Source organism: Electrophorus electricus, chromosome 13, assembly GCF_041902795.1.
Source record: "Electrophorus electricus isolate QZ-2024a chromosome 13, ASM4190279v1, whole genome shotgun sequence".
NCBI lineage: Eukaryota > Metazoa > Chordata > Actinopteri > Gymnotiformes > Gymnotidae > Electrophorus > Electrophorus electricus.
In genome coordinates this window covers 12,963,097-12,985,392 of record NC_137509.1, presented here as the reverse complement: position 1 = coordinate 12,985,392, position 22,296 = coordinate 12,963,097, and the positions used below count along the sequence as shown (strand labels likewise).

Genomic DNA, 22,296 nt, shown 5'->3' with positions numbered 1-22,296 from the left:
ATAGATTCTGTTTTGCTCCTCATCAGATACAGAGTGTTCTGTGGTGTTCATGGATAGTCTACCCAGTTGCCTTAGACATCAAACCTGATGACAATATAAGTTACTGTTATGATAAACTCTAATACACTATAATTTGCCATGTTCCCCTGATCTATTTCAAGCTAATTCAGGCTTCACATTAACATGCTGCTTCTTTGGGCAGAGTGTATTTCCCCATTTACAATCTTACATTAGAATGCAAGCAGAGCTGTTTAATGTGGCCCTTTAGTGTGTGTGCTGCAGCCAGAGTTGGGGCCGAAGTGTCTTCATCTTTTCTACTCTTCATCCTCTTCTTTGGCCTCTCTTGCACCAGCAGATGAGACTGCAGTCGACATGAAACAGTCCATGTGGTGCAGATGATGATACACATTTAAGTGCAGATGGATTCACTGGTTTAGAATAATGTACTGATGGAATCCTTGAAGGCTCGATATCCTTGGCTTGTCGTGTATTCTTCAAAATTCATCGGACTGATTTTAAATACATTTTTTTAAAGGCGTTTGGGTTTCTGAGGCTAACTAATGGCAAACTCATTGTACTTGAACATTTTTTCGGATCTTTAAAATTGAATGTCTCTGATGTTTGTGAGGACATTGCATACCAGGCAAATCCTAACATCTCCACTCCGTGGCATTAATGCAGCTTGCAATATTAAAGCAGAGTTGCGTGGAATCGCTCAAAATAGTCCTACCAGGATTCCCACTAGCTGCCTACCTCAAATAGCAAAGGGCATATAGTCAGGCCTCTATAGGCCTCCCAGAAAATGAGACAGACCACACACCTCTGGTCAATGGCAGACCCAGGCTATTAATTGACATTAATGAGTAAAATGCACTGGTGGCTACCACTTGTGTTTGTGTAACTACGGGCTGTTTTATTTGCTGCTTATTTACCCTTTGACCTTGTAACCCCTTAACCAAGGAATTTAGAGGGCCATGACCCTAACATATGCGTAACAGTAGGTAGGACCGCACTCTCAGGGTTCATTTATGATGCTTTCCATGCCCACCATGATTATCATTTCCTCTGGAAGTGAAAACCAATGTTCAATTGAAGGGTATTCACTAGAAGACATTATTGCAGTGTTAAGAGTAATTTTTCTATTAGACTTCTATTACATTATCTTCTCTGCCAAGTATTGTTCAGTTCATTGGACACTCGTAGCACTTATAATAACCAATTTAATGTATAATTTGGTCATTTTATGATAGTCTTTATACCACATTGCTTCAGGAATGCGTCAGTGTTTTTTTTCCTTTTCATAAAAGACCTTCTAACTCCAATTTTAATTTCTTAATTTATTTTGTGCACCATTTGAAGTGCTATTTACATTGTGTGAACCTTTAACAACAAGTGGACCAGTGGAAATTGTCTAACATTACTTAGATTATAATCTCAAATCCACTGGCAGATGTTAGGATGATCTTTTTCTTCTCCTATAAAATTAGTTTCCAAGACATATTTGTTTTATGACAGTGATGATAGCTTGCAGTACTTTATCTTCTACTCTGTACTTCTCCTTCAGTAGTACTAAAGATGAGCATTGGGGTTTTTTTTAGCTCAGGCCTACAGCTGAATATCTGATTTAGCCTTGTCACATTTTATTCACAAATAGGGTTCCTTATTCGGTGTATCAGTTAACAAATGATAGCTACCAGATTTAGATCCAGGTCTGAGAACATTGGTAGCACTGTGTGTTAATCTAGTCATAAAATCTTTTGCCTCCTCTGACTGAAATCCTACCCAGATGAAGCTTGTTTTTCTTTCTGAGCAGAACGGTGTCAAGGGCAAATATCATATTCCCTAGTTTGCTTATTAAGCAAATTACCCCAATTTCCTACATTTCCTTACTGATTTAATGTGTAAAGTCAATATTTCATCCTGGCGGGCAAGTTAATTCAGTCACAAGCTTGTCTAACCTCTTCATTTTCAGTACCTTGCCCTCCATTTGCCTGGGTCAAGTTATGATGGTGAGTTAATTACACAAACATTCCCTGTCTGCTTGTAATAAGTATATCATGCTGTTTATTTGCGCATTAAGATGGATTGCACTGGGAAATCCAGGAATTCCCTTTCATCCACTCCATGCTGGCACAGGACTGAGTTCCTTCATGGTGGGTGATTCCATTTCCCCGATTTGAATGCAAAGATCATAATTTAATCCTTGGAATTCTTGGCGAGATCAGAAAGATCAGCATTCCAAAAATGAATTTAGTTTGGAGCACAGATGGCAGTGTGCTGGGTCTCCATTGCTCATGTCATGCTGATCTGCTAAGCGCTAAGTTCTGATTATAAAACCTAAACCTATACATTGTCAGAATACAACTCGATTCCCCGTGCGGTACATGCAGGGGCACCACGTGAAGGGCTGTGCCAGGGGGACCTGCTTTTGAGGAGCCAGTGTGGGTAACTCAAGGGTGTGAGCGCACGGCCTCAGAGGTGATAAAGGGTGTCCAGTAGTGGGCCGATGGCTACGGTCTGTCACCTCGAATTAAACTCAACATGCTCCAGCATGTGGGAGAAATCAATTAGAGACATTATAAGTGACCATGACCCCCCCCCCCCCCCTCCCTGGCTTGCGTCCAAGACAGTGACAGATGTAATTAAAGAGCAGTAACAGCAAGCGCAGGAGCGAGGCAGGCACTTAATGCAGTAAAGACAAGTAGACTTAATAGGTCGTTCACAGTTAGGGGGACCTTGTGTTTAGTCCAACCGGAGAGTAATGACTTAAAATCAGCCTGCATGCAAGCAGATATTGAAATTAGATATTCGTGATTTATTTTATAATTTGCCAGCCGTGGCAAAGCGTGCACTTCATAATCATCCTTTAAGAGGTGCGTATTTATCAAAATGTCGAGGAGCTGAGCTGGAAATAATTATGTGCTTCAAACGAGCTCTCTGCCTACAGTGCTCACATGTCACTGTGCAGTGGAGGATGGTAGGATTAGGAATCTGGTTGAAAAGCTACAGCCATATCAAATCACAATAAACTCTAGTCCCATTTGCTCTCGTTGCATGCACCACTCCTCCTCCGCTGAAGGTCTTGTAAGCAGCAGAAGTGGTCAGAGGGCATCAACTTTTCATAAAGGCCTCTTCAGGTGTTTATAATTCAAACCACCTCCCCCCATCCCGCTTCCATCCTGATCTTCCCGCACACACCTCATTCACCCTAACATAGGTTGTTACGCTTGGAGAGCTCCGGTGTGCACTGTCCACAGGAGTCCATGCATGTGGCACGCTCCATCCAAGCTTTCATTCAGGAGACGTAATACACATTCATCAGCACACGGAAAAAAAACATGCTAGTGCAGACCACATACCCTCGGCCCCTGGTCGCCTTGATCGCCCTGGAAAACAGAGACAGGGAGAGAGAGAGAACATCATTGTTTAATATCATGCACACGTGAAGATAGAGAGGGTGAAAGAAGAACGCCACCCAGACATAACTCAAAACACACTGATGAAGAAAGCTAATACCCGCAGCCTCAGGAATTCACTGTGGCTGTGGGCAGAATCACTTATGATAACATAGACCGATGTCGACATGGGTTTGGAGTGTGTGAGCTGAGAGGAAAGTGTGTTTGCGTATGTGTGTTGAGGGGGGGTTGAGTTCTTGCTTATCCTGCTGTGGTTGAAAAGGAGAACAAGCAGGGTATCTTTTAGCCTTTTGGTTTCTTTATTATTATCTGTAGATGCAGGGCTGCCCAGGGGTTTCTCAGTGCATGAGCCAGCATGAGATAGTGTGACTAAGCAGTGGTGTGATTTTAGACTCTGGCTACATTTTTGTGCACCTCACTTTGGATCATGAAAAAGCATGGAAAAAAGTCACTGGCTCAAGCTTTAGGACGGGTTATGTGAGCAGTACTCATTAATGGCGTAAGAGTTTTAAGAATTCTCCCAATGTTACAAGGTCAGACAGGCATCGTAATGTGGCTGTTAGCCTGTTCAATTTTACCAGCGTGATGAGACAAAAGAGAGCTCCGGGGAAGTGCCGCATTAGCCAGGACTATAAAATCTGGCAGGGAAGTCAGTCTCTAAATGCACCTGGTTTATTATGATGCTTAAGTGCTGCTGTAACCCTGATGACTGCTGAAATCATAGACCTGGATACCTATCACTGTGTTAAGAAGAGGGAGATTTTTGTCTACTGAAACCAAGATAAGCTAGTTTTTGCCTTAGGGGCACTATCTTAGCGACACCTAGCACACTGCATAGCATGTTTGCATTTTGATGTTTGCACGTTATATTGCTTTTAAATTTAAATGGAACTTCTACAAAGATATTGAAACTCCCAAAACACCCCTAAATTTTCCTGTGACATCAAGACCTCATACCAGCAATGAAATTCATGTAAAAATCATAGCATGTTTATAGAGTAATTTGTACCTTACTTTTACCATCCATCCTTCAGAATGTAGAAATGAACATGCTGGGTAAAAATCATGGAGGACTATGGAGGAATGGAGGGCTAAATTTCACACATTACGCCGACATTAATTAGTCATTGGCAGGTACTTTATAACATGTAGTGTGTTAGGCTGAACAGTTCTGTGATTTAACATAGGGTAGTGGCAGTCCATTTTTGTTTGCTATGAGCATGTGGCCACATGACTTAGCATGAACGCAAATGGTGCTTGGTGATCTCCATTATGCGCTGCCGCTGCACTGGCAGGTCTTCAGAGAACAGTTTGCAAAAAACACTAAATTGCAGTGACTGCACTGAGATTAGTGCTGAACCGCTAAACGGGTGGATCTAATTTAGCAACTGTCAATTATCCACTTCTTGCAGACAGTTCTTTAAGACCTCATTTTCCCTGAGGTTTTGCTAGTCCTCATGCTTGAGGGTGTTTTCGTGTCTTTGATTGTGTGTAAACTGGGTTCACAAAAAGAGTCATGATAGAAAGGCTGTAGGGTCATGGGGTCATAGAGGTCAGGGAGATGGTGACCATCAGCAACATCATCCCCAGCTGTACCCAGATGCTTGCGAAAGGACGCTCGTTTGTGCCCGAGTCATAAGCAGTCGCAAAAGTCGTAAGTGGCGTCAGCCAGCCAAAGGTTTTGCAGCCCTGTCTGCCGCATCCCGTTAAGATTCCGCAACTCCGCTGGCAGCTTTCCATGTTGTGTGGCTCACATGTTCGTAAGATTTTAATCTTTCCATGGCTGAGCTTCACTGCTACATAGTGGTCGCCGCAACCTCCGACTAATAAAGAAGCAGTGTGGCTTTTTCTCGGGTTTGGCCTTCGTTTTTTAGAGGACTTCTCAGTGAAGCGTTAAAGCACCTCATCCCTGGAGCCCGGTGTGAAGGCAATTACACAGTGCATGGCGGGTTGGTGAATGATGTGGGGTTTTAGATTTCCTGAAAGGAGCCATGGCATCGCTACCATGTCACATCGCAGTGGGATTGGCTGCGGACTACCATCCAAATACAAAACTTATGGAATGGAATGTAATTATGAAAAGTGACAAAATATGGATTTATCACATGGATTTATACAGGGAAGGGGCAAGTAACAACATCAAGCAGCTGTTCCCCATACTACTACACATAGAAATGTCCCAGACAGACTGACAGGCCATTTGGCAAAGTTTATATGTAATAGGGTGCGCATTATCCATGCTTTACTCGAATCCTCACCGTGTATTCATTAAGCCTTTAAAACAAAACCGATGAAATGGGTCCTAATTAAATCTTCTTTTTCAGCAAGGATATCCTTGGCAATGTGAATGCACAGCATAATACATTATTTGGAAGAAACGGCAGTGTTTTTACTGCTGTTGGTTGTTGTTAGATATTGTGTCCATGTGAATGATGCTCACCTTGTCGCCTTTCGGACCAGGTGGGCCCTGTTGGGGATTAAAGAAAAAATGTCAGATTTTGTTCACTTATTCACAAAAGATCATCACTAGCTTTGCATGAAGTCTAAATAATCTTCCAGTTTTAAAAGATGCTTTGCAACAGCAAACCAGTCCATAATCATTCTTTACCTTAATAATGTAAGATATTTGTTTATAGAAGTAAATAAGTCTGTGTTTTAGAATAAAGATGTTGATGATGGTGTGTTATGTGACTTTCACAAATTCTCATGCCCTTTTGTAAGTTGTCATGAATCCGATAGGTCCTTATATATTTATTGAATGAATGTATGAATGAGTGAATTGATCGCTCGATCAAGCCCAAATGGTGGCTTACCTAATTTGATATATGTTTTACAAGTACAAATAACATTCCTTTCACATTTCATCATAATTTAAGACCAGAGCTCGCAATTAATTAAGTATGACTGGTTGGATAAATCAGGTGGGTGAGACAGTGTGTATTGTTGGTATTACACTGGTTAACATCGTGTTGTTTACCACAGAAAGCAAATTATCATTGCCAGTTGTTGGATTCACTATTATAAATGTTCCTTTTTTTCAAGTTCACTTTCTCTGCATTTTTTTAAGGTGGGTGGAGGGGTCTTTCATGTGATGTGAGGACCTGCACCATAGACAGGCTGTGTGGCACCAGCTTCTGCTCACCACATTTCCCCTCTCTTGACACTCTGCCTCCCCTGGCAGCACACACTTTTACTTCCCAGCCCGCCATACCTATCACTTAACAACCCCTGGGCTCCAGCCTTCAAATTCCACATTATCCGATATGACTTTGCACTCCATTAAGCATGCATCGTTTTAAACAGCCCCGGACACGTGGACTGGAACGGAACCGGAATCCGTTTGAAGGGGATCTGTTTGTCTTGTCAAATGCCATGCGAAGTTTTGCCATTGCACTTTGCTGCTGAGGTAGAAACGATGCCTTCCTTCTCTGCTCCCGCTTTGCTGCTGGGAAAGACGCAGAGGAGGAGATCTCCAAAACGCATGTTCCCAACGAGACCAGTTTGCTGTGGAAGATGGGATGGTGCAGCCAGACACCTGCTACACCCAGCTGGGCCTTCAGCCAGGCCCTTCCCTCCACCAGGGTTTAAATTACTCTATAGAGGAATTCAGTGATGACAGCTTATATGCACCGGCACAATATCCTCCAATTCATATACTTCGTATAATGTTCTTTGTTAAATGTTTATGAGCAGTTGCTTGTGCAGTAAAAAGGGCTGTATTTTTATTTCTATTGTTGTTGCCGTCAAATTGAAATGTTATTTTTTTCCTCCACACGTAACTGCTATAAATCATGTGCTTGCTTTCTGACTGCCTCGGTCAGGCTCTCTTTGATATGTATGGGGGCTTGCTATGTGACATTTACCCTTTCCTCTGTCAAAAAACACTATGGTGCAATTACACACTTCCCTGCGGAGACCCATGTGGCAGCTCCAGCTAATGCTACGCCCAGAGATGCTCATTTCCCTCTTACATAAGGAGCAGTCCTCCCTTGAGGAGGGGCAGTGAGGAAGGGGTTGCCTAACTTCTGCCTGGGCTATGTCATCCATGCCGAAGTCGCTGGCTAAATGTAAGTGACGTCTCTTCCTGTTCAGGGTGGGTGTTTGTTCAAGGCACGAATATTCCAGGGGCGTCTGACAACTCTGTTGATGTGCTTAGCAGAAATTGTCTGAGACCTGCCAGCTTCATGGATGACTAGTTACAGGGGAAAACAGGTAATCATTTTAATGATGGTCATCTAAATTGGTTTGGTTTTCTTGCTTAGTTTAATAAAGGTTGAATTTTATTATGAGAGACTGTATGCAACATAAAACTGTCTTTGCCTGAAAGCCAAACTGTCATGTGTGTGCATTCAGAACACAGAAACGGAGTGGAACTTTCATTCTGATCTGCTACATGAAGTGGAATAAAACTAGGTTCTCTAACTGTAAATTCAAATTTGCCAGAACTTGATCATGTTGAAGGTAGTTGGTGACTGAGGGTACTGAAAATAAATCTATTACACCAGCATCAAAAAACACGATTTGTAGATATAGGATGATGTCATTCTGCCAGACCACCAGAAGGTTGTGCTATTTAGTTAAAGCAATTACAGTAAATGACACTTGAGACCTTTGCAATTTTAAGAGGTGTAGATTTTTATCTGAGCTTTACTGAAGCATTCCATTTGAGTAAAGACTATATTGGTTGCAGTTCATGTTTTTAATTCAAGTCAATATTATATAAGATTAGTTTGGCCATTTGTTTATGAATCAAGAATTATTTGAATGGAAATACTGTTGATTGTTGAGGGTTTCCTAACATATGGCCATTAAATACAAATAAATTCATTTCATGTTATTCCAATTAAACAACATAAACCCTTCTGTGTTTTGTAAAACACGTGACAGGCATAATCGTGTATTTACTTGTACATTTCTGACAATGGGGAAGAGGCAAGACTTTTTGCATTTGTCAGCTTCTTGATCACCTACTTCATTCCCTAGTTCGTCCATGTCAAAGTCTATAAAGACAAATTAGACACAGATTTATTTCAGAAGCTCCCACAGCAAGTGGCAGCACATATGAAGCAGAGGGCAGCACTCATTACCATGTCAACATGCCATGGCTTCAGTACAGTAACGTGTCAACACAAACTGGCATGTGCTGCCTGTTCTTTATAAAACATGGGTATAACAGAGACCAGCGAGAGCAGACGACAGCAGGAGAACAAGGCGATACAAGGACCACATGAAAGTGCTTGAATAGAGCAGAGAGAGCAGGGAATCGGAGCACAGCACATCTGATAAAGTACATGCCCTTAATGTTAATATAAACATGATACATTTTCACCCAGAATCTCCAGTTTTTATGCATTTTACTTGAATATTTCTCCCAGTCCCCACAAACCATGGTTTCATGTGCAGCACTATCAAAACTTTAGAATGGCTTAGTCAGTTTGGCTTGGCCCAGAAACTGTTTCGGACAGACTATAAATGGAGAAAATCTTCAAATCAACCTGACAAGAGGAATTTGCTTGCCAAGAAACTAATTTAGGCCAATCCAACAAAAAATGCATTGCAAAACAAAGAAATGCTTTCTCTCTGACAAAAAATGGGTCTTGTTTTTTATACTTAAGTTTTTTTTTGTTTTTTTTTCATTGTTGTTGTTGATCAAGCGAACAAATGAATACTTAATTATTCTTTGGCTTTCTAATTCAAACACATGAACCCCAACCCTGCAATTATCACTCATTAAAACAAGTGTCCAGTTTACTGATGGGTTCCCTTGTTTGTTCCAGAGTTTCTAGGGAAAGGTCACAGAACAGCAGACTCATATTTCATCCCACTTTTCAGCAAACATTTTCTCATGGCAAGATGGATATTAGTGTGACAGTTTGAATACGGCACCGCGGGCACAAGGTTGGAGTGCTTCCACCAGTTTCATTATTGTTGACATGGATGAAAGAACTCAAGTGGGTTACGCTGGATTTGGGGGTGATACAGTTTTATTATACAAAGTACAAATGTATCTGTAGGTTGGGGAGAAACGCTGAGAAACGCTTAGAAACAGGACCCATGCCCATGTATTTTACATTTTGCTATCTGAGGTATAATTTCCTTCTGTGCGAGGTGTGGAGATACAGCTACCAAAAAGGGTTTAGGACTAACACACATATATGCTGTAGGAACCAATGAGAGAGCCAGTTAAGCTACGAGCTACTGGTCGCCATGTGGAATCCATCATCATCACTCAAAGCCCTGGGCCCTCATTTATAAAACAACCATTGTGCACAGGCACTGCACACTTGTCTATATTATGTGATGATTGATAGCTTATCAAGAAAGACTTCAACCAGCAGTTATTGAGAACAAGAAAGTTTGGGCTTGTGTTAAGAAGACTTGGGTTAATGTAATAGCCTCATTCAGATCATGTTAATAATGTATTCACTTATGCGGAAAACTACCATTCACCCAAGGCACACATTTGTTCATGATAATGTCCATTATTGACTGTGTAATTAATCTTGTGAGTCCTCCTGGAGTTAATATGGAACAGAAACAAAGCATTAAATGCTTGCAGATCCATTTGAAAAAGGCAAGGGACCTTTGAAACCTTGGCGTTTAATGCCATAGCTCTTAGGATGGTGGTGCACACGCAACTTAATGTTACAATGGTGTTACAAGGCTTGGACAATACTGAATAAGAAGGGTCTCACTCCCTGCAGTCAATGTGGAAAATAACATTGTGAAAGCTGTTTTCCATCCATTGACATGGAAAAAGCAATTCATTTCACAAGTGGTTTACAGGACACAAGACCCTGCCGTGTAAGGGGACTTCAGGGTGGATGTGGTGTGATCATGTTCAGTTTTAGAAAATTTATGATCATGTGCAAGAAGAGTTCAGGCACATTTATTTATGCAAATAGCCATTTCCTTGATTGTTTTATTCTAGCTATTCTGAAATGAATCTGAAGAATGATTTATAAATAATGCCCCTTATATTTTTAAAGCAATTGCTAAAAATCACTAACTTTGTTTTAAAGTCTCCCATTCTAAAAATGAAGTCAAAGTTATTAAAACCACAAATTTGTCTATTTCAAAGCCAAATGACTATGACAGGGCCACTTAACAAAGACTATTACAAGGTCCAGTGGCAGATAAATCATAACCCGTAGGAAAACTGAAATATTTTGTGCGGTTGGAAAGTCACCACAAAAATCAGCAGAGAAATCTGCCCCTGGGGACGTGGTACTGAGGCGTCCGAACACCGCGTGTGCCACCTTCTGGCTTCAGTGAACCTTGGAGTACTTGCTCCAGTGAAGCCTGGCAAGACTAAGCAATGCACCTGGTACTCTTCATTAAAAACCCGTACCTGCTTCAAAGTCAGGCCACAGCACAGAACGCACTTAACAGTGTGCTGGCTGGTACCCCTTTATGTTAAAAAAGTTCATATTTACAACTCTGAAAGCAAGTCATAACTCATGTGCCACCAATAAATCCAGGGTGGCAATTGTTGTCAAACATGGCCATAAAAAGAGTAATTTCAGCCGCCCTCCACTTACTGAGGAAGTGCAACTGACTATTTGATGTAAATCGGCAGATGCAAAGGCAGTTATTGAACCGCCTGCCAAATTGCGTTCATCCATTCAAGTTATTGCAATTAGTCACCTAAGTCCTGCTGTACACGATGTTGCACGATTTACTGACTTTATTTTCTTTCCAATGACGGAGGGAAAACTGCTCTGTAGGTAACTTGCTAAATGTTGTGCAATATTGTTTACATATTCACAAAACTCTCACGCTTATATGAACCCACTGTGCTGTAAAGAGCACGTTCAGCAAGCCAAGCGTATAAGAGATCAGTGTCAGCTTTTGGGATGAGCAGATAAACAAGCCAATAGATCATGACGATATCAAGGGAGGAAGTGGCAGCAATTGCTGTTGCATTCTTAGGCATTTCCTGGGGAGACTTTAATGCTTCGGCAGGGAACCCACCAAATGAACACAGAGCCATTTGTAGTGACCCCAAACCTGGGAAGCAAAAAAGTGAGGTGGGGGGTGGAGGGGGCTACCTCATGTTAGTTCGGAATGAGGACCCTTGAGTTGGGGCCCTTGGGAAATGTTTTCAACTGGGAAATCCAAATGGAAGATGGGGTTGTGTTTAATCAGAGCACAGCGGGTCAGAACAGATTACCACAAGCGGCTGGTGCTCGGCTGAGGAATCGCAGCACTGGAGGTTGGGCTAGGATAGGAAAACCACGCTGGAAAACCTACTTGGGAGAATGGCATCTGGTTCCCATATCCACACTGTATCACAATTAGCCCGGCGCAAAACGGCTTTAATGTCGAACACGCACGTGCACGCGTGCATCTACATGTGGCAGAGCCTCGGACGGGTAAAAAAAAATAGCCAGGAGGGCTATGCTGCGAGGAACCGTGGGTGAATGGAAGTGTGGTGAGGCGAGTTCATTTAGTAGGGTCACCTTGCAATTAGGGTAGCTTAGCAAGGAGGCCTGGGCACGCTAATGAAGCAGGTCACCCTCCCATGGGGCGGGGCCGCTGACTGAAGTGTGCCACTGCCCAGGAGGGTGCCATCCTTCCTCAGGTTTTACTGCATCTCTCTGCTGGGCTTTGAGGCTTTTATGGGCTGGAGCCCACCCAAACCCCCCCCCTCCCCAAATCTGTGCATGCAGCCGAGTTTTCCCAATCTAGAGGGGGCGTAAGGCATGACTTGCTCATCCATGACAATCACACATATTGCAATTGTTAAGCAGTGGGACAGTTTTGGATTCAGCGTTCTTAGCTTTTATGGCAGTTCAAATGGAAGAATATTATCGTTCTGTAGTGATTTGAACTTTCTGTTTTAGGAACCACATCCTGTGAGTAGTGTCACTCCTGCACTTGGATATACACTCAGCGTCTGACAGAGAAATCTCTCAGTGCGGTATTTTGCTTAGAGCTCTGAGGTCAACAAATCAGAATTCTGCCAGAGAGACCTCACAAAGTTAGTTTACAGAGAGTTTGCTCTAACTAACAGGCCTTTGTTTCACTTGGATTACCTGAGCCTGACTGCAACCCTGTCAAAATATATTTTTAAAATTTTTATCTGTTGAGACGTAACTCCGTTTTCATCTAATTATAATTCCAGCAAAGCATGTTAGTTCTCCATGTGTTTTGTTTCATACTGGCAAACACCATAACTAAAAATATAGCTTTAACTGCGATCCAGTCTCTGGATTGTTAGCATCATGTAGTGATCCAAGACCAACTTCCCAAATTCATACTCTAACCTTAGCTATTACAATTGCAATTACATCAGTTCATAGCAATGCTGTGTTTTGCATTTAGAATACAGAGTTACAAAGCTGTAAGTCTTGTTAAATGCTTGTTAAGGTCTGCTTCCTTATTTCCTTATTTATCATGATTTCCATTCCATTCTATCCTACATAGTTGTAAATGCATCCTTATCCTTGGATTTGATGAAACGGCAATATGGCTGCCCAAGACTGACTTTGAACTTGTCAACAGAGAATATTTTAGTGACTCTAATCATGCTGTAGTGCTGAAGTTTAAAATCTTCTGTTATTATTGTACAGTTATACTGCTATAGATTGTGCTTCTCCAGTTTCATTCAACCTGAGCAGTAAACCAATATTGAATGTGGCTCGGTTAGCTACCGGTTTTGAAGTGCCAGTCAACTTTTTGAAAGTTGCTATATCCTTTTTTCCCTCATTTCTCCCCATTCCCTCAGTATAAATATTCTAGCAGGCTTCAGGCACCCCAAATGCTCCATGTGTTGTTCTGTTTCTGGCAGGACTGGGATGATATAATATCTCATTGAAAACTTTACTTCTACAGATTTTACTGAACTAAAACCCTTGAAAGGCTTTCATTCCCCTCACAAAGACAGCTTCTAAAATTAAACACTTAACTTATTGTCGCTGTTAAATTCCTGAATTGATACTTGGGCAGCATTGCAAATCAAACATTACTTTCTTTTGTCTTGCTGCTAATAAGCAAGTGTGGAATCTCCTGTCCTGACACACACTGGTTATGTATCTACTGCACATGCTTTAAAAGGCAACTTCCAATGCTGGGGAAAGCACTACTACCGGGATTTGAATCCCAGCTGTGCCATTTATGGCTGGGGGTCTTTGAGAATATGTTTGGCCATTCTCTTTCCTTCATTGCTAGGCAACATACAAGCCAATCCAGCATTTCCTTGGTGGAATTTGAGAGCTTTTGTCTTTTCTGATCAAAGGTTCTATGGTTTGTCAAAGCACAGGGCTACTATATAACAAACTCATTTATTTTTCATGTTACGGTTTTAGAATGTTCAAAACGAATTGTCTACCCAAGTTCACCAAATTACAGTGCAGGAGATTGCTGTGATGTAATTCATATTTAGAATTGTCTCCAAGTACAGTATCAGCTGCGTCCACAGCATTGCCTTTTCTGCTTAACTGACACCATGGTTTCTATGGTAATTAAAGTTAGAATTTGGGAAAGGAAAAAAAAAGCTTTAAATGGCACCCTTGCAGACGCAGGCCCTTGTCATTTTCTCTGTGCTGTCTGCCAGCTTGTCTAGTTGCTGTGCCAATTAGCAGCATGTTCGAGCTGGGGCTCTCCTAAATCTCCAGCTCCTCTGAGCACAAAGATGGGGGGGAAGCTGATCAAAGTCTGACAGGAGGATGTTTTATTAACAGGTGCACTGTATTATGGATGAATCTGAGGTCCAGGCTCCTGGATATCACCAGTGTTCTTCTAATCCCAAGGGTGGGCCACTGCATAATTCATTGGCCATGCCACACTGTCCAAACTGTTCCCTTAAAATAAGCTTGGGGGGGGAAACATCCTTTATGAGATATATGGACAAAGGATAAAGTGTATGTAGACAGTAAGTGGTTAAGTGCGAGAAGACTGCTAGCAAATTCTTTGTATATACATTATCTATGTATGTAAAAAGTTGTGAAAAGTTAAATATACATAACGTATGACTCTTCAATGGTATTTCGCGTTACATAAGTATGTGACTTGGTGAAGTTAATTTCTCAGTACGCAGAAAGTGTAATATAACATTCTCTAAATGAAACTCCTCTATCGCACATTGTTAATGTGAATATGAATCAGATTTTACAGGTTTCACCTCCATATTGAATGAATAATATTCATTTGTGTGAATATTCATTTGTGTGATAGTCTTTGCATGTGGATGAATGAATGACAGTTCTCTAGTTACACATATATAGTGCCTTTCTCAGAACCCAAGGACACTTTACAATTATCACATTATTACATCCAGTCAGCACACCGATAGATGATTCAGTGCATTTTTCTCCTTTATGGATTTATTTTGCTTTTTAGGTGTCTTGATGTCTTGTTGTTTGAGAAATAGGATGATTTCTCAAACAGCACATCAAGATGCCTAAAAAGCAAAAGAGATTGATGGGTGGAACAAAAACACTATTTGTTTATTTATTTGTTTGCTCACTTGCTTGCTTCCTTCCTTGTTTTAACTAAAAACTACCCTAGAGAACCTTAGCTATGCATCTCTTCACATGGTTTCAAATGCATGCTAAATTGGCACATCTTTTGGTGTTGATAAGTGTGGCGTTTCAGCCATTAAGGATCATCAAGTGTGTCACCACCCAGTGGTTGACTTATACCAAACATTCTGGACCCCATTATTCTAAATATTTCAGCATCGCTATATTAAGGCGAGTTCTCTGCATTTTTTTATGTCTGGAGAAAATCAGCGGTCTAAATACTGACTGCTTTTCTGATCTCTTCTAGAGACAGAATGCTCAGAAGGTTGTCATTCGCAGAATTCCTAAATAATAGCCTGTCATTATTTAAATGGAAATCTCTGCAAAACATTATCTAGAGGAGTGAAACGGAATAAAAATAGAGGCAAAGAATTGCTTTTCCATTTGTTTTGTTTTACTGCCTGTTGAATACGGAGCATTTTCAAATGATCTGTGAATGGACAAAGCCCACTGAAAACCACATACATCCCCTTTGTTAATCAGTGTAGCTCACATAATATGTATCTTAAATTCACGAGATCAATTTCTTCATTTTCTAGCAATGATCTCATAACATAAGACATTCTTCCTTTGAATTATTATTATAAATGGGAAATGCCTTTACTGACAGTGAGTATATAAGGCACTGCTTTTCAGTGGATGTGCCCTCTGTTGGGTAACAATCTTTTCAGCTATATGATGTGTATTGAAAATATTTGTAAGTGATTCTGTGACGCTTGATACAGTGCAATCTCCATAAGTATAATCTGAAATCATCATAATAATAATGAATCGGTTACAATTCATGTAACTCCTACAAAAAGGCATTCTAAGATATTCTAATAGAGCATTGTAAAGTACAGTATTAGAGTGGGTTAGTAAGTGCACAAAACTGACAAAAATATGGTCACCTGAAAAACACTGAAGTTACCTTTCCCACCTGGCGTCACCCAACCACCAACCCAAAACATGTCAAGCAGGTGACCGTAAGTATAGAGCCAATTTGCCTACTGTTCCTGTCTACAGTTTTTGGATATGCTCCATGCCCCCTGCCCCTAGAAATGATCCTGGCCAAATCCATGCAGCCTGCTCTGATGCGGGTAATGCACTGCTGCCTTCTGCCTCCTCATAGTTAAATATGGGCCTGCCTTCATCAGCTTCACTGCCAGACATTCTCCATTTGTTTGAGGTAGAAGGTTTTTGTGATCACTCAGGACTTAATGAAGTGAGATTCTCTTTTTTAGTGGATGCTCTGGCAACCATTCTGGGTTTGGTTGTAGCAAACCCAGGAGTGCTTTTAGATGAGAATACAGTTCCCTCTAGGGAAAGGCATGGATAAAAATATTATTGTATTCATATTGTCAAGATTACATGGGGCATCTGAGAGATTTTTTTTCTATGCTAATTCCAAAAGCATTGATTGACCAACTTTGCCACCAAATTTGAATTAACAAAACAGTGTAGTCCACTGTACATAACAGAAAAAAAGATCTCCTTGGACAATACCAGATCACATGTAAGAAAATAAAATCTTACACTTTTCAAAAACAAAATAGACTGTATTGTCAGCCACAGCTCATACATACATACAAAGGCTTTACCTTCAGTGATGTATAGAAAGGAAAACCATGATTCAGTTTGTTGCCATGGTACTTACAGGAGGTCCTGGGGGGGAAAGAAAAGACAGGCAAAGAGTCATAATTTGAACCAATTTGCTGCAGATGAGAGATCAGTTACTCATTTACCAGATACAGAGACACCCGGCAGCTGTGATGTGACAGCCCCTAATAAAGTTTCAACGCCATGCAGGTCTAAAATATCTGTTTCAGTGATAGGGAATATATCCCCAGGGGGCAAACAAGACAGACAAAATATCCTTGCTTCCGGCTACTCTTATTTCAATGACACCGCTAGAGCTACACCCCATTTCCGCATGCATGCCAGATCATACCCCTTATTTATAGCCCTGGCATTTAAAACTGGCATCTGGACAAAATGCTGCCCCTGTATCACCTTTCCAAACTGTTGGCCAACAATGACAGGTTGGACCATCTCATGTTTTTTATGGAGACATATAGCATTACACAGGAGCTGGGGGCTTGTTACAAGACCCCCGACTTCTACCTTTCCTTGTTGTTTTTGTGAGGGGTAAAGTCATGCCCTTTACCAATTACACCCTTGCTCAGTGAGTCTATGGTTAACAACTATAGGGAATGAACAAAGAGCTGTACAAGTCATGCTAATCATTGGGTCTTATTAGGAAACAGCTGCTTAACCCTGGAAAGAAAAGAAGGAAAGATGACACACACACATTCAAAGCTTCCTCGTGTTGGAGGTGAAGTGCGAATCATTAGTGCAGCTGCTCTGTATAAAGTTCTACTCTATATGAAGGTTTGATTTGTATTGCACAGCTTTTAATTTCTTTGTGTGTAATTACTGTTTTTTATCCAAAACATGAAGCAGGAACACCACGCAATTCAACATTCAACCTGGCAATCCAATGATGAGTTTAAATCTTGTGTTTTAGGGAACAGGGAAAACATTTTTCTGTAGATTACCGTGAGCGTCCATGTGTGGAGAACCTTGTCGTGAAGACCTAAACAGTTAATTAAAGATTCATTCCTTTTCTATTCCCTCTTCAAATTTTGTAACAGTGTAAGAACATCTCCCCCATTTAGGAGGGTCAGGGAGGTAACAAGCACCCCCCGACTGCCATCAGAGTTATGACATTTTTTCTCACGCAGTTATGGGTGTGGCACACGTGCTAGCGAGAACAGCCCTTCCCTCTTCATGCAAGCTGGAACTCGGTGCTGTAAGTGGACACTGGAAAGAATTTCTATGCTCTTCCTATGCTCCCGCTTTGGTGGGACTTTGAAAACCTCACCACATGTGACCTCGTGATTGACGATCCCTTAGCAGGGTACTGTGTGAGATGGCATGGAAGGACTGGTCATGCTTACCAACAAATATGAAAGGAGAGTCTAGAGTAGGCTTCAGCACGGACAGATGCATCATGGTTCGTGTTTGAGCCAAAGTGGCTAATGTTGGACTCCATTATTAACCCAGCCACCATGTACTGTAAACTGCCTATAAGCATTACGATTATTATGATTTCATTTTTATTACTAACACATTGATCAAATACGCATCATGACAATAGCTTTCTTACTTCACAGCAGTATATCCTGTCTTATTGCATCTATTAGTATGTCGGACAGAAAAGACTGGGACCTTTTTGAATATTTGATACATTTGTCAAAATGGTACACGTCCATGTGGAACATCTGTCTGGCAATAAATGGTACAGTTACCTTATGCTAAAAAGGTCTGTTTAGGTAAAAAAAAAAATAATAATAATTCAGCTTTCTGACACAGATTTACTTGTACAAATCAAGCTAATGGTCTTTCTTTCTGAGAGTTATTGTTTGTTTTGCAAATGTTTTAGTGTGGGGAAAACGGCTGGGAAAAAACTTTTATTTTGAAGTATTTTTTTCCTGTGGTATTAATAGGAGACCTCTTTGCTACACAAAGGAGTTGTGTAGCGGCATAAGTGTGCATGAAAGAGTGCATCCAAGCACAGATCACCCATCACAGATAACCGGCATGGCTTCGCTCAATGGTTCTCTGCCGAATCCGTGGACCGGCATCCCTACCTGTGACAGCCATGGCCAGCCGAACCAAATAACCGGCTTTCCCTTCTCAAACCCCATTCATTACGCCTAACTTGTGCTCCAGTGAAGTGTCATTTTGAGCTTCAGCCCTTGGGTAAACACATTTGATGTTTTTCCAGGTTTTTTTAACCCCTTCGATTGGCTGGTCACACTGGGCAAAGTGCAGCTAGATGAAAGGATGTTCACTATTGGCCAGGGGTAAACTCATAGATCTACAAATGTAAAAAGTGCTGGAAAATCTAAAAACATATCCATCAACATGGCAACACATACATTATTTTAAAACATGTACACTTTCGGAAGTTTCTGAAGTTGCATGTGTTTTCTGAATTTGTATAGCATCCATGAGATTGCAGCGTTTTTGAAAAATGTACATGTTGTCACGTTGATGGATACGTTTTGTGATTTTCCAGCACTTTTTAAATTTGCAGTACACTGGGTTTTCTTGGCCACTGTAATGTTCCATCCATCCAGATGGGCCAGATGACCATACTTCAAGCTGGGCGTTTCTCGCCCTGGAAACCCACTGGCAAGGCAAACATGGATCTGGGGTCAATGAGAGCCAGCCTTCACTCAAACATCACTTTAGTGGTGTGGCCTGAAGATGGCTTCATCTGAAATAGCTTTCCCCCTCATGCCTTCACAACTGCTTATTATTTCCAAAATTGGCATTCATTCTCTAATCAAAGTTCCATAAATCCAAGTTGGAAGCAGTTATTCCATTTCTGGTGATGATTAAGCAAGCCAGCCAAGGAAGTTATTCTTAATTGGTGTGCATATTTAAGAATGCCTATAAACCTCTTAATACATTCTATACTTTTATATGGGGGGCGGGGGGGGGGGGGACACCTGGATCATATCCAGTTTTAGATCCAGTGCACCATTAATGTGACATGTAAAGGTGAGAGGAAAAGAACAGGCTTAAAAAGTCATTACTTGAGAATCAGCTCACATTTGCTTTGGCTTCCCTGTGAACCACGCTGTAAGTGGAAGTGCGCGCACGTGTCTGTTCTTCTCATGAAGAGAAGGACTGTGTATGGGGCCGGCCCGCTGGTGCCGTAAGTATTGTAGCTCAGGCTTTGGGTTGCCGTGCCTGGCCGTGCAGCACGAATCTAGCGTAACACAAGAATAAGCCTCTTTTATTGGTACAATAGAAGGGATTTTGTCGTATTGTTACCAAGACAGACTATGCAGTGGAAATCATTGTGTTGGATGCTTTTGGCTGATTTTCAGTTTTTTCTTCACTGCCACATGCAATAACATGGAAGGGAAAAAAATGCAAACAAAAAACCAGATTATAAATACCTAATTTTTAACATTATGCAAAATATCAGCCTAGTGTGTCACCACAGGCCAGAAATTCTTTTCTTTGGCTTTGATGCCACACTCCTGAAAATGCATCCGTTAATGGCAGCTTAAAATTTTTATCACCTTTGCTGGTATCTATACTTCAGCTAAATGAAAACACAGACTCCAGTCCATCTATAAAATTTGAAATTAATTTAGTAGAGTAAGAGTAGAGAACCTTGACTGCAAGCATCAGAAGCCAACTGTGGAATGGGGCCTCCAGCCTCATTGTGTTTAATTTCTTATGTCTTGAAATGATAATCGAGTCCAACATCCTGCGTTTTCTATCAGTGGTTGCTTTCATTTCCTTTTCTGTGACCTAACTGCTACCTTATGACCCGTGTTCACCAAAAAAAACTTTTGTAAGCAGTCATTCAAATTTATATGCAGTCATTCAAAATTTCTTTTTATGGAGTGTCTATCTTTGCTCCAACAGGTTAGATTGTGTTGAGCTTCTAGACATCTCAACACTAGTGATCATAAGATTGCAGTGTTCATTATTTATGCTTATGGCCATGCAAATTTGAAGTTTGGATTTAAATCTTTTACTTTCCTTATAGTTTGATCCAGCATCCATTTCATATGCTCTCTGGATAGGATGCCACTTACATGTGTCCTCCAGAAATAAATGAGGACTATTTATACAAAATTTGATGGGCTACCCAAGGTTTGAACTCCTTACCATAGGGTCCAGTAAAAACGGAGCTAGGGGCCAGTGTAATTGGCCCATAAGCCTTTTGGAATATCATTAAGCAAACACAGAATTCAATGCTTCCATGCACTGGTACATTGGGTCTCCATCATTTCCGTTTTGGAAAATGGGAAAAGTAGTGCGCATTGCCTTTCTATGGGCACGCTTCACAAACAAGTTTTATGACTTGACACTTCTTTCAACAACTGCCCGCTGAGTGAGATGAAATGGGCGTGATAGCGAACAGTTGTGTGTGTGGAAATGACTTAACTCACCAGGGTCTCCATTGCGTCCTCTTCTTCCACGTTTCCCTGGAGGACCTAGAAAGCAAAAGAAGAAAGATTTTCCCAGCTCTCTCAGATTAAGTTAAATAAAACAATGCTTTGAAATTCAGAGCCTTGCATTCTGCAGGCTTTTGTTAAATGTCTAAGTAAAAACCACCCAAAGAGGACTGCTCAGACAGAGGTTTTGTCTAAATATTGCCTTTGGAAACTTTGGAAACTGTGCTTCTGTGGGCCATCCTGAGGTTCGTTAAGATTTTAAAGGTCAGAGGCTGAAATAGGAAGACAGCACCATCTGCCTTTGAAAACTATGCATTCTCTAGTTCCATTCCTGCAGTGCAGTTCTTTTCAGCATGGATGCATTTATTTCTGATCTGTTTTAAAAACATTTTCAGTTTGCGCCTCACGGGCCTTGCGTGAATGGTACCTGTCACTTTATGCTCAACCAGAAGAATGAAGTAATTACACGGCCTGTTAAGTTTAACATGCTGGGAATGAGACTGAAAGAAAAATTCGAGGTCATAGGTATTGTCCACAGGGGCCTTAAGAGTCTTACCTAATCTTGAGCACCAGAGTAGTGGCAACATAGGGAATAGGGAGAGTGTGTGGAATACATTTAGCTATTAATATTTCACAGTAGCATGTTGGAGAAACATGTTAGTGCAGCGTATTCAAAGAATATATTGCCAATTAGGTTTCTAAATAATGACATCAAATTGACTTCCAATATGATAGTAATACATTACTCATAATTGTCCTTGTTTTTGCCATTTGATTTATTGACCTGATTTACTCTTTGGTTGATGATATATTATGAACATTTAATAGCAAACCAAATTTTTAAAGTGTACTCTTTTTGAGGCAAATCTAAATTTCCTTGTACAAAGTCAAAGTCAACTTTATTGTCATTCAGGCTATACAACCAGCAGTGCACAGCTAAACTAGATTGCATTTCTCCAAACTCCGATGTGCAAATATACAATATACATAAAGGTAAATGCACGAGACAAGACATATTAGTCAGCACAGACAAGACATAGTGTAAATACAACAAGGAATATATATTAAAAAAAAAAAAAATATATATATATATATATATATATATATATATAGTAAAAGTGTGTGTGTGTGTGTATATATATATATATATATATATATATATATATAGTCCTTACAGAGAGAACATTGAAATTATTGCACAAAAGTAGCTACATAAGAAGATGGGGGTGTGAGTTATAAATAGTGATCATAAATAGTCTATGTTTCTAAGTATAAAATAAAATACTGAGTTTGGGTATATATGCTTAGACATTCTGTGTGTGTGTTTGAGTTCAGAGTCCTGGTATGCCAAAAAATGTGGTGTGTATTGTTAAAGGGAGTTAAGAC

The 22,296-nt window shown here is 40.7% G+C and overlaps 1 protein-coding gene across 1 annotated transcript in view; it reads right to left on the bottom strand.

Moving 5' to 3' along the window:
• col25a1 (collagen type XXV alpha 1 chain) overlaps positions 1-22,296 on the bottom strand; it is a 136,359-nt gene that overhangs the window by 47,272 nt on the left and 66,791 nt on the right. Inside the window, exons 3-6 of the mRNA XM_081694881.1 lie at positions 20,905-20,949; positions 16,578-16,585; positions 5,857-5,883; positions 3,360-3,386 (exon numbers count right to left, since the gene is read on the bottom strand). Coding sequence (XP_081551007.1) covers positions 3,360-3,386; positions 5,857-5,883; positions 16,578-16,585; positions 20,905-20,949 — 107 coding nt within the window. The remainder of the gene's footprint in view (positions 1-3,359; positions 3,387-5,856; positions 5,884-16,577; positions 16,586-20,904; positions 20,950-22,296) is intronic.